This window comes from Pygocentrus nattereri, chromosome 23 (assembly GCF_015220715.1).
Source record: "Pygocentrus nattereri isolate fPygNat1 chromosome 23, fPygNat1.pri, whole genome shotgun sequence".
In the NCBI taxonomy this organism is placed as follows: domain Eukaryota; kingdom Metazoa; phylum Chordata; class Actinopteri; order Characiformes; family Serrasalmidae; genus Pygocentrus; species Pygocentrus nattereri.
In genome coordinates this window covers 10,405,118-10,418,273 of record NC_051233.1, presented here as the reverse complement: position 1 = coordinate 10,418,273, position 13,156 = coordinate 10,405,118, and the positions used below count along the sequence as shown (strand labels likewise).

The following is a 13,156-nucleotide window of genomic DNA, read 5'->3' as shown; positions in this document are numbered from 1 at the left end:
GTGCAAAGCGAGTTACATTCTGTGAAACCTTTGCTTTAAACCCTGAATAATCGTGAATAGTCACATAAAAATGGTGGCCGCAAATATGCCGAAACAGACTGTGGACAACAGACATTCTGACAGTTACATAAGGTTGACAGAGTATCAGTGTAGTGCATAAGAGAGGCCTCTTTTCTCAGAAATAAAATAGAAAACTCAAAGCCTCTCAGATCATGTATTCAAGTCTTTTTTTAAACCAATCAACTACTGAAATTGTCCTGCTCACGTAGAACTTTATTACGTTGCCATTCGTTTTTGGTAAAATGCCCAGAAAAGTTGGCCGTACCACCTTCCATTCAGACAGCACTTTGCTTTTAGTGCATTTGCTCACTCAAGTTCTGCCTACAGTCCCCAAGCATGCCCTCTCTTTCTCTCTCTCTCTCTCTCTCTCTCTCTCTCTCTCTCTCTGAAAAGCCAGCTGTCAGACTGAGTCTGGGACTATTCAGAACGGTGCTGCCCTTTATAACAGGCAGGGGAGCAGTAAACTAAGTAATCAAAGCAATACAAGGATGACAAGGTATTACTTTCAAGACTACATGCAGTGAGTTCTACCTCTATAGGAGCACAAATAATGTGTGAAAGAATTGATTGTGCACATTCTGAAGAGGATACAGAACGTCCTCATGTGTGGCCTCCTCCCTACAATGCATAATTCAGAGGAAATCATTTTCAAAGCTTTGAAATGTCCATTACTTATTAAATAAATGCCCACTTGCTCATCCTCTCTACATAAAGACACTTGCTTGAGCCTCCTTGTATGGCCCTTTATGAGACTGGCTGTTAATATCCATATTATCTTGCTCAAAATATTAAATAATGTCACTGAAATTCTCTGTGTTTATATATTACAGATGGTATCAAATTCACATCTATGGAACACTGGAAACTGATGCATCTACACAATGTAATGATCTTAATTTATGTAATAACTGTGCTGTATATTGAATTTTGACTATTCTGACCACTTTGTTAGAAACACCTCCCGTTTGTTTTAGCCATCTTCTAGGCCTTTGCCAATGGTCAGTTTCAGTTACAGGTATTGATGCTACCCAAGTTTTGTAAAAAAGCTATTAAAAGAAAACAATAAGTACTAAGACTTTAGATATTGTGGTGTTCTGTCACTGGCTGCACTGCAGAAGGTGCTTGTTGTTGGGTTAGTTGGTTAGTTAGTTGGGTTAAGTGTTTACGGTAGAACGGATTTAGGTCATCTTTCCTGCTATTCTTTCCTGCTATTCCCTGTTTCTTTAATGAAAAGCTCTCATTTAAACACAAATGATGGCCTTACCTGACTGTTCTTCTGAACAACGCCCCAATATTTATAAGGATTATGTTATGAACTGTTTAAACCAAAGGTATCTTTAGATATTGTAGTAAGCTAAATATATACAAAACATGTTATAGTATATTGTCTACTGGGAGGTGGATGTCCCAAACTCTAACCTCTAAATTTCGACCTGTGAAAATATACCTTCTTTCAAGTAATTTGTGCCCAAGTCTCAAAATCACTGTGCAACGTTAAGAATTGTCACTAGTGAAACACATTTTATGCAATGAAGTGAATGGTTTTTGCTGGTCATGTACTGGCTAACTTTTTTGAGTTCTGCTCAAAATGAGCTAAAATCATTATAGTACCGAAACATTTGGTAAAGTGTAGGTAGTTTTATGATTGTTGACAAAATGGAATGTGACAGAAGGATAGCAGCAAGAGTGAAAGGGAAGGTTTACAAGACAGTAGTGCGTCCTGTGGCTCTGTCTAAAAGATAGGAGGCTGAGCTGGAGGTGGCGGAGATGAAGATGCTGAGATTTTCGTTGGGGGTGACAAGGATGGACAAGATTAGAAATGAGCAGATCAGAGGGACAGTGAAGGTGGAGCAGTTTGGAGATAAAGCCAGAGAGGCCAGGTTGAGATGGTTTGGACATGTGTTGAGGAGGAATAGTAGATATATTGGTCAAAGAATGTTGGAGATGGAGCTGCCGGGCAGAAGGAGAAGAGGTAGACCTCAGAGAAGGTTTATGGATGTAGTGAAGGTGGACGTGGAGATGGTTGGTGTGAAAGTAGAGGAGGCAATGGATAGGGCAAGATGGAGGCAGATGATCCGCTGTGGCGACCCCTAAAGGGAGCAGCCAACAGAAGAAGAAGAAGACAAAATGGAATGTTCAGTATTTTTAAAAATGAAATACACATTAAAATACAGAATAATCTTTATCTAAAGTCCAAGTCAGTTAAAAGTGTTTACAACTCTGACTTTAACCAGTTCAGTAGAATGATCCATAGAGTCAAACTATGAGGTAGATGGACTGCATAAAGTGGATTGTAAGTGGAAATGCAAGCTATATGTTTCTAATAACACATTATAAAGTAGTCTAATGTAAATGACAAGTCAGAATGCTTGAACCTGCAAGATTTGATGTTGAAAAGTTTATTGAAAAGTTCATAGAGCTCTCACAAAAGCTAGCATTAAAGAAATTGCTATCCTTTAAACAAATCTACCTAAAAGCACATCATAACCAAGAAGAAACCAACAAAGCAGGCTCTAAGATGCACTAGAGCACTGAGGCCATTGCTGACACGCAATAGATATCAATAGTCACCCAAAACTTTTCTGTCCCTAAAACTTCTCTTAACAGGTTCAGACCACATCCAGCACTCAATGAAGGTTTTGCAGACTCATTAGTGTGGGTTAAGACACAGTTTGACTTGCTATGGACTATAAAAATGAACAAACTGAACATGTCATGTATGCACATGGGCAGATTACATTCACCTCTCCTGCTGCATAAATTGCTAAGTGATTTTAAGTGATCATATTAAGTTATACTGTGTTCTAATCCACACAGACAAGTTTGTACAATTTTAACAAAGACCTGGGGACAGTGTTGGCATGCATTTACAGAAAACTAATGACTTGTAGTGTTTGTTAGCTACATTAGTCTTGTAGTTCCATTGCTAAACTGAAAAAGCCAAACCAGACATGTCTTAGCTGATCCACTACATATGGAGTAAGTAGAAAAACATTCTTTTAAAGCTGTCTAACTCCATATACACCTCGGGAAATGTCCTCCAGAGCTTTCAGAAGAAAGGCAGAGACTAGAGCATGCAGTGGCTGTGCATAAGCATTTGCTACTGTCTTATACTTAAAGGAATACTCCAGTTTTTCAACCTAATCTGTATCTGCAGAGTTTATAGGATACGGTGGATCAGCACAGCCAAATCGGCAAGACAGTTTCCTGTAGAGATCAGAAACCTGAAATTGGTTTCTGTTGCACGTCTGTTTGAAGCCAGTGTTTATTTCCGTTCTTTTCTAAGTATAGAGAAATCTGTGGTAATCAAATGGATGCTACAGATGCATTAAACAGACATTAGAAGTATTCCTTTAAGGAGCCATGTCCAAGCGTCAGTGTATGTGTACCTTTCTACTAAACACAGTAAAAATTGCTTGTTACTACCCAATCTGATCTATCTAAAAGTGATGCTTGAGATATTTCTCCTTCTTCTCCATCACTTGGCATCGCTTGGTTTCTTGGCGACGCTACTGGTGCTTGTGTTTACAGGGATGGTGATCTCAGAGGACTGTATGGCAGGTTTGGGCAGTTGTGCCTCCACGGTCAGGACGCCCTCTGGGGACAGAGAGGAGGTGATCTTCTCTGCATCAGCACCAGGGGGCAGCCTGAAGAAGAGAACAAAGGGTCTGTTAGGCCAGTGTTATACAGGGCCTGTTATAGTAACCAAATGATCATTGAACGTTGTTAAAAGATGATGTAACACAGTGGCAAACATGCCCCATTCCAAGTTTTGGAACATTTTGCAGGCATAAAATTGAAAATAGTATAAATATCTGATAATAATATAATATACTTAATTAGCTGAAATGAATTGCTTTTACTATTAGGGGTGTGAATCTTTGAGCAGTGAATCGAATACTTTGAGATCGATGGAGTTTCATCGGGACAGATTATATACAATGCGTAGAGACATCACTTCTAGCTAACTCATCCTGAGCCTTACCCAGATAGCTGAGCAGTCTGCTGGTTAGGTAAAGGGGTCTTGGCTGTTATAATGTTACATTAGCTGTCTAGTCCACAAACCACTATAGTGACAGTTTTTGTTGGGGTCATTATTGTTTTGCTGTAAGGATGTTTTTTTCATACAACAATAACTTTTCATTAAATTTAATAATAATAATAAACCATAATAGAACAACTTTGTACTCATGATTTATAGTTTTAGATTTAAAGTTATAATCTATACTTTCAACAGAATTTGCTTGTTTTAAAGCAGGGGTGTCAAACTCAAGCAGTAAACAGGCCATATTAAAAAAATCATCAAATCTGTGGGCCAGAGAAAACAAATGCTTTTATTTCTTTTTTAATTAATGTTGTGCTGTAACCCATACTGGCCATTGCATATTCAAAATATGCAAAAACTTCAACATTAAAATACAGACACTTGTAATATACCTTGAAACATTACATGGGCTCCTGAAATATTGAAAATGTAAATGTCCCCAGGAGCTCAGTCTTGTAAACCTCCCTATCTGTTTGAACTAGACCCCTGGCATCCTTTCTTTACTGCAAGTTAATTAAGACTTGGGCTCATTTTCTGAGCTGCTGAGCTGACGCCAAGTGGTTATATTGGTTGAACTGTAGCTGAAAGGCATTTTGGTGATATGACTGATGTGGAATTGCACCGAATTGTGTAAAATTGAGGTATAACCGCTGTCGCATTAATTGTTGTTGGGTAGGAGAATCGCAGCACATTACGTTGCAGTGTATGCTGGGTACTGTAGTGCTTTGCACTGTGAAACAGGCTAATATTAATAGAAAATTGTAATACTTTAGCGGGCTGGATAGGATGAGCCTATTTAAAGAGTGAGGATTTAAAGAGTGAGTCAGAAATGATTCAAATGGAAATACACCATACTTTTGTTAGCACTGACAGTGCTGTGCTTAGCATACTGTGCTGCACTCTGCCTTTAGCCAATAGTGTGTGTTTTGTATGTATGATGCAGAAGTGGAGGGGAAGTCAGTGAGAAAATGCAATGGAATTGGGGGGCAGATTTGAGCAATCAGCTAACTGTGAAACCCTTTGTGAGCTGAATTGAGCGTGGACCATAGGGCTTCGGGGCTGGGCATGAGGAATGCTGCATGAGGCAATATTGAGCCTGAGGAGATGGGATTGATCTCACCTGTCTAATAGAACATTGTGCTGATGTGCTCTAATGGAACCGCAGCAATGCTGCTGGAGTCTTGTTTTATTCAACATAATTAGGCGCACATTAGGGGTCAGGCTTAATTTGGCTAGAAAACAATAAGGGTAATGGTGGCCTTATCTAATGGCACTGTAACCATTTGCCATTGAAATGAAATCACATAGCAGTGATCAGTCTGCTCCACAAGGCTTAGGAAAGAGGCTTCCTCTTGGGGGCGACAAAGCTCAGCGATGGGTGTGCATTTGTCCGAGAGAGTAGATATAGAGAGAGAGAGATAGAAAGAGAGAGAGAAAGGAGACAGCTGAGGGAAAGGCCTCACTGGATATGATCTGAGGCAGAAGAGAGAGAAATGAATGAAAGGAGGAGAGAGAGGGAAATATTCTGCTTTGCTCTCTCGTCTTTCTCTGCTGTAAGCCTTTCTATGCATTTCTGGAGATTTGCAGGCCTGGGGCTCAGATAAGAGAGAATAGAGAACAGAGCTGTGGGCTGGTGGAGGGGAGAGAGGGTGAAAGGGCTTCTGGAATGTTCTGCTGGACTGAATAGAGGTGTAGCTGCCAGGCTGTGTTATTGAGTCACAGGCCAAGGAATCAAAATATGCCAAATATTCAATGCGTACAAATTGAGGCGACTGAAAAATAGCAGCAGATGAAGTTAGTCTTTGCCAAAATCACAACAAATATTGTATGTAGAGTTAAAAACTATCCTTTTTCTGAACTATAAAAATACGAAAACATTGCAGTGTTTTTTTTTTGTTTTGTTAGTTTTTTTACGGTCAGGATTGTTTTCTCTTTGGTGTCTAGGTAGATACATCCAAGTGAGCTTGTAACAATTATTGTTAAAATGAAAAAGGCTTCTCATGTGGCATCGTCACAAGCTCTCCCATTGGCTAGGACTTCAGGAGCTGTACTGAATGCCTAACAAGTGAGATTAACCCATAATATAATTTGTAACTGTCAGAGGAATCAACCACTCATTAGTTTACACTCAACTTTGTGAGACAAAATGTTACTCTAGACCTTCTGAAAGTTCTAGACATGTCAGTGACTGTGAGTATGAGTGGTAACCTGACCAGTGCATTTTAGCCAGTTGTTAGTAATAAAAAACAGCAACCAGTCTGTGACTCTACTGAAAGTCACTGTAAAACTACAAAGTAAAATATCTGTTGTTTTTTACAAGCTTCAGATGTCGACATTTAATATAGAATGGCTAAAAAATGTGCACGGGAATCGCAGTTAGTCTAGCGTTAATATACTACTAGAGTCCCACAGGGGCACTAACAGATTAACATTATTGTAGAGGTGTTTTTCCTCGTTTTAACATTTGTATCCCGAACTGAAGGCCTAGCTCTAATAGTCATGGTTTACAGCAGAATTTTCTGCCAGCTGTATTGCCAGAACACAATATGAAATATATGTGGATAACAAACAAACAAACAAACAAATAAACTTTATAATGCAATAATTAAGCAATAGAACATGAGAGGGACTGTGTTATACGTGAAAACACGACCTTGAGTGTTCTATTGCTTTTATACAGACAAATAAACAAAGTAAGAAAGATATAAATTGGGCCATGAATGCGGTGTTTAATATGTTTTAATGTTTTCAGTTCCTTCTGCCAAGTTATAGTTCCTTAACAAGCAGCTTGTGGCTATGTCAGAGTAACAAACTCCGCCCACTCACTGCACAGCTGGCAGTTCTCCAGCTACTAAATTCCCAAACTCTCATCATCACTGAGCAGCTTTGTTGTTTTTTATTGTGGCAGTTTTATGGCTCAGTCTGATTTGGTCAGACTTTGAAAACCAGACTAGAAGTGAATGGTATTCAGTTCATTTCTTGTTGATTCCAGGTTGTTTAGGTTTGGGAATTTAGTGTAGTCTCATCTTCAGAGTCTGACCAAATCGACTGTCGGGCAAATGTGATCTTAAAATGATCCATTTTCTGTTTGTGGCAAAGTAAGAAGTAAAAACGTTCAAATAGTTTGAGCATCTCCTACCGCTGTCAAATTCGTTGCTTAGCAACATCGTCTCAACAGAGTGATACAGTGTTTGTGATATTATGGCGAAATATCAGCACATTTAAAGCACCTCTCAACCAGTCAGACTCTCAACCAGTCAGACTGTGTGGCCGGAACTAACTTGTATAGCAGTAAATATGTGATAGGCATTTTGCTGAACTCTCTCCTGTCTGTAAATTATTGAAAAATATACCACAAATGAAGTTGCTGTAAACAAAGCTGTCATTTTGTCTCGTTACTGCTTTTTATGTTTTTATTTTTTATTTTTGCTGAATTTAAGTTTGTGCTGAAAAAGAAAGCTATACATCTAAATGCAACATTCACTATTATGTTGCACTGTTAAAAAATGAATCTAAAAAAATACTTCATGTGGTATCAAGTAAATTAACTAGTTTTATTCAACCTAAATAAATGCTTTGAATGATTGAATCTTTTCAAGAGCGTTTATTTGAGTTGAATAAAACTAGTTCACTTGCTTGAGACTACATGAAGTAATTTTTTTAAGTTGAGCTGATGAGCCATTTTTAACAGAGTAGATGTAAAGCTAAAATTTATATGTTCTGTATTTGGCAGACACTCTTATCCAGAGTGACACAGTTTGATTGCCATTTTCAGAAGTAGCCGAATGCGGTGTTAGGAGTCTTACCCAAGGACTTTCATAGCTATAGCACAGTGTACTTGCATAGGCGGCAGCGGTGTTACGTATTATGTGATTCTAATCCTGAGTATCCTTTTTGAGATAATTTAGATTTTTGGTTATTTCTGTCTTTTAACTTTTTGGCTGCACAAACTCAGTTACTGTTTTATGGTCTATGATATTCTTTCCTCTTTCTTGCTTATTTATACTACACAGTGTATGTGCAGACAGTACCATAGTGCTCTGACTGTGTACTTACGTGTACTTCCTGGTGAAGGATCTGGACACAAAGCCGTGCTCGTCCCTCCTCTCCTCGTGTTTGCCTGTAGGGAGAGATCGCATACAGGTTTGTTTTGGTTAAATGGACCTTGGACTTATTTTTCTACCCCGCATATTCACTTATATCTTTTTGGGGTGGGGATCCATGCAGTGTCACAGTGCTGGATGACAGAGTTCTGGCTGGAAGTGGAAAGATGCACTGAAATAGCCCTTTTAAGGACACTTGGCCTGCATGTTTCATTCCAAAGCACAAAAAACGTACAGACTGAGGATTAATTTGGATCTTTTGAACTTTAGAATATATTTGTAGTCTCACTGGTCAAATACAAGAGGTGAGTATTAACTACTTACTTTTACTCAGTTACTTGTACTCAAGTAAAGTTTTGACATTCTATTTTCAGTTCATACAGAAAACTGTATGGATGAAATGCCTCTTGGTCTCTTATTTGTTGTCTTTTATGAAAGTCACTCAATCAATACTAGGCATCTGTGTGCATCCTATTAGAGTAAAGGGTGGGGAGGAGGCGGGGCTTACACTCTGTACACATGAGTGTTCACTTTATTTGGATGGTCCCCTATAGACTCTCAGCAGATACTTAAATAATTAACATACTTTCATGATAATCATTTGATTATCATGGTTTGGTGATAATCATTTGATTATCATGGTTAAGTTTAGGCTTAGGACTAGGCGTAGATTTTGTGGGGTTAGATTTAGGGTTAAGGGTGGATTTAATAAAATCGTTCACAGTTAACTTCAAGTTTTGTTGCATTTACTGAAAATTTAGTTGAATGTTACAGAGAGACTGAGCATTTACAAAACGTCTGCAGTGGACCATCCAAATAAAATGTTCCCAAAGTTGCTTCTAAAATCAAGGGAGCTCTGTAGAGCAAAGACGTTTTTAGCACATAAAATATCAACACTGAAATTGATTCCTGACCTCAGAACCAAAAATCATATCAAGCCTGAAAATCTGCATAGTGTTATATTCATAGAACTTAAGATTTGAGGAGTTTTTGGTCTGATACTCCAACTCAGGTTGTTTCTACTTGGCTAGTTTTATTTCAGTTCAAGTCATGCACTTCACTAAAGTAACAGAACCTTTACTTGAGCACAGGTTTAGGCCTCTCTGACCACCTCTGGTACTCTGTGTGGAGACTAGCACCTGCATATCCTGTGCCCGTTGCCACTAGTTGGCCTGACAAAAGTGACCTCCTTTCTTTTTATATCACTGCTTGCCCATTCGTCGCATGACAGACTGTTTTGACAACGACTCTGATAATCACTGGAAACCACAAGCCCAGCTATTCTCCCAAAAGGCTTAAGACCCCAGCAGAGTGTTCTCATCAAACCTTCTCTCCGAGGGTGATCACAGGGACAAACTGGGCATGGTGACTCATGATCATGACTATTTTTATTGCTCAAGGACATCATGATGATCATTAAAAAAGGCTATAATTGTTCTGTTTTACAAGCCAATCATTATGCTCAGCAGCATTTGAGGTTAATTTGGTTGAAGGCTTTCGTGTGTCTTTATGGCATGTTTATGGGCAAAGTCAGTGATTTACCAAACAGGTTTCAAAGTGGGTTCTTACAAAGTCTCAGAAAGTGCATCTGCAGAGTTAACTCCCAGCTGTGGTTAAGATAATGGTATTACGTAAGTCAAGACCTTTGAGGGAAGGGGGGTGTGGGCCTCTTGGCCCTGCAATTTCCCCTCGCCTCCCTTTCTCTTGGAACTAAAGGCTTTAAAATCAAATTCACATGTCGCTTTTTGGGTTGTGATGCTGTGTTTCATGGGTAAATAACAAAAAGGTGGGCTTTACATAAGGACTAATGAGAGGGAAGTGTAAACACAACCATGTCCCCAGTGGTGGAGCTCATACTGTAGATGCAAACTGACAAAAAATAGTGCTTTGAATTTTCCTGATTCAAATGCACTTGAATAAATCATCTGTAGACAATAATTGCACAGTAGAATGTTCTATTCGTTTGCACCCAGTGCACACATTTAGGTACTTTATTTCTGTTTTTTACAGCGCACACGCTGCAGTGGTGTGGCTTGTGCTCTGGGCTGGGTAACAGCTCAGGAATTCGGGGAGCTGTAAACCACACTGTTCCAAACAGCTCCCACAAAAGGCCTAATCTGGGCGGCTCAGTTCCTGCCGCACAACACCCGTTGTTTTATCAGCTGCTCCAGCTTGTCTATCTGATACAGCATTATAGTTTTAAAGCCCAGAGAGGTTCAGCTAGACTTCAGTTAGTTTACTTACTACTCACTTTAAAGAGATGTCCTTCTTGTCATGGAGCTTTTAGAGACATTAAACTCTTCAGACGTCTGGTTCCTATCGCCACTGATGTGAACAAATCTGACTCTTGTCATTTTCTCTAGAACGATATATTTCACATCTAAATGTTCTGAATGACTTCTTATTAATTTAATTATATAGAAAGTTTGATCAGTGATTTCTAGCCTCGCCAAAGTGCAAAACTTAATATTCATTTATTAATCAGAAAACTTGCTCAATTACTACTATGCGACTGATATGGATGTTCTATAATTATGAGATTGAGGACTTGAAGTATGGACTGAGTTTAAGGGATTAGAATCAGATTTTATCCATTATAGCCAAGTATGTACAATTACAACATGAGGAGAGCAGATCCAAGAATTCTCGTCAGTCTTCCTCACAGTCAGTTTATACTAAATCTGCTTTTATTTATAATATTTGGCATACGCTCTTATCCAGAGCGACTTACAGTTCATCATTTTAGGGGTAGGCGAAGGTAGTGTTGGGAGTCTTGTCCAAGGACTCTTATAGGTGTAGAATAGGGTGCTTGACCAGGTGGGTATTGAACCCTAGTTTGTGGCATAGAAGGCTGAGGTGTTACCCACTACACTACACAAACTGCTACCCTTGTCACTTATTTCCCAGGGAAATTAACACTGAGAGAAGCACATATATTGAATTTACTAGATTCAGATGTGTATATTTATATATGTATAACCTGTATTAGGTCTGTCATGGTCATTAATTGCCAAATAAGTAATTGTGATTGACAGTTTGTCTTTTTTGTTCATTGTATGCAACTATTAACATACAAGATTAAAGTGAAATTGGCTGATTAACTGCTCTGAAGGGGTTATTGCACGTCTGAAGTTTACGTTTGTTGTTTTTTAAGATGTGTTTCAATAAATGCATTTTCTCCTTTCCTTTATATACATTCATTTCTTTAACATATGAAAATACATCCAATGTTTACTGTGAGCGCTAAGAAATCATTGAGATCAGGCATCTGTGTAATAACTGTGACAGGTCTATCTAACATTACTGCTTTTTTGGCAATAATAGTGTTGACGTAATGTTCTGTGTTCATGTGGAAGTGACATGCATGAATCAAGTAAATTCAGTATTTTGGTGTAGTGGACAGGGATCTGTGTCTGTCAGTTGCCTTTAGAGTGAAGTGGAATATTCATTTTTAAGAAGACTGTTTAGGGTCTTGTTTTCAGTTTTGTCCCAGTTCATGCAACCAGTTGACGGGTCTATATGGAGCTTCATCAGGTTGTACACTAAACAATGGTGCTTTAAATTGACCTGATCCAGGTGACAGTTCTTGCCAAACTATGTAAAGTGAAAGACAGCATGTTTCATTCATGTGTACATGATTGACACATTAAATGATATGAATTCAAAGCACAATGTTTGCCAGAGTGGCCAAGCTATTCTGGATGGCATGCAGCTAAATGGAAAAAGCATCTACCAGCCAACTGCAAGCTGTCATGATGTTTGGGTGGCAGTTGGATGAAGTGCTGTGTGACATAAGGCAGCAGCACTCATGGCTACTTGAAAAAAAGTGATGTACTGAACATATTTGGCTCAAATGCACAGATTATTTCCATGTAAAGAAAATATATTAAATCAGTTACATCTTTCAGCTTGCCTACTTTTGTCAGTGACTTTATGTAATATATTTTATCCATGCACTAATCATGTGTTTGTTGTAAGTAAATTGAGTGCGACACTATTTCAGTGTAACTGGTGGAGGACAAATTCTCTACACATCTTACCTATGATTTCCACTACACCGTCCTTGGTCTTGACCGTGAGCTCCTCAGGGGCAAAATGGTTCACATCCAGGCTGACCTTCCAGCCATCCGACGTCTGCTTGATCTCAGACATGCCTGTGCTGAGCTGGCGGGACATGGCGCGGGCATAGGCTGATGGATGGGGCACTACGGATGAGGTCGGAAGCTGGCTGGCCATGGCGGGACTCTGCATCAGAGGGGCCATCTCAGCCGCCATGGATGGGCGGATGTAGCCGGGCCAGTGGCTGCTGGGGAAGAGGGGCAACTCCTCAGGGAAGGCGGGCATGCCGAATGCCTGGTCAAACAGCCTGCTGCCCTGATGCCAGTCACGGAACGGATCCCAGGATGGTCCACGCAGGAAGGTGAAGGGGATGCGCCTCTCGGCCATGGCTGGACAAGTGTGCGTCTGGTGTTGGAGGCTCTGGAAGCTAGCCCTCAGGAACTTTCTCAGGAAAGTTCTGCTCATTTGGAAGTGGTGGGCTTTTATAAGCCTCTAACTGACCACCCCCTTTGGACACACCCTCTAGCTCTCCCTCACACTCCCAAAGTTTCCTGCGACACTCACCCCCTCCCCAACCCAGATATTTGTGGAAGTGACTAGAATATCTATTTGTGGCAGACGTAGCAGGAGAATGGAATCCAAAGCAGTGCAGCTGGATAGCAGCCTGGTTAACTTTGTCTTGTTTATAATTGTGATGTGTGTGTATGTGAAGTATATGGAATAATAACAAACTTGATATGTGTTACATATACACACACAATTATCTAAATGTTAAATTATATATCACATATGTATTATATGCATGGTGAAAAAGTCTGAGATCACCCAGTCACAACATCCATTAAATACAAGTTAATCATTTTTCAGAGTCAGAAAACAAAATTACACA

At 39.5% G+C, this 13,156-nt stretch overlaps 1 protein-coding gene across 1 annotated transcript; it reads right to left on the bottom strand.

Moving 5' to 3' along the window:
- Positions 1-2,439: 2,439 nt before the first annotated feature.
- Positions 2,440-12,743, bottom strand: hspb1 (heat shock protein, alpha-crystallin-related, 1). Its single transcript, XM_017714885.1, has 3 exons — positions 12,249-12,743; positions 8,162-8,225; positions 2,440-3,707 (listed from the first exon to the last, which is right to left on the bottom strand). Exons 1-3 carry the CDS (start codon positions 12,730-12,732, stop codon positions 3,539-3,541), a joined length of 717 nt encoding a protein of 238 aa, XP_017570374.1. The 5' UTR covers positions 12,733-12,743; the 3' UTR covers positions 2,440-3,538.
- Between the last annotated feature and the right edge of the window lie 413 nt (positions 12,744-13,156).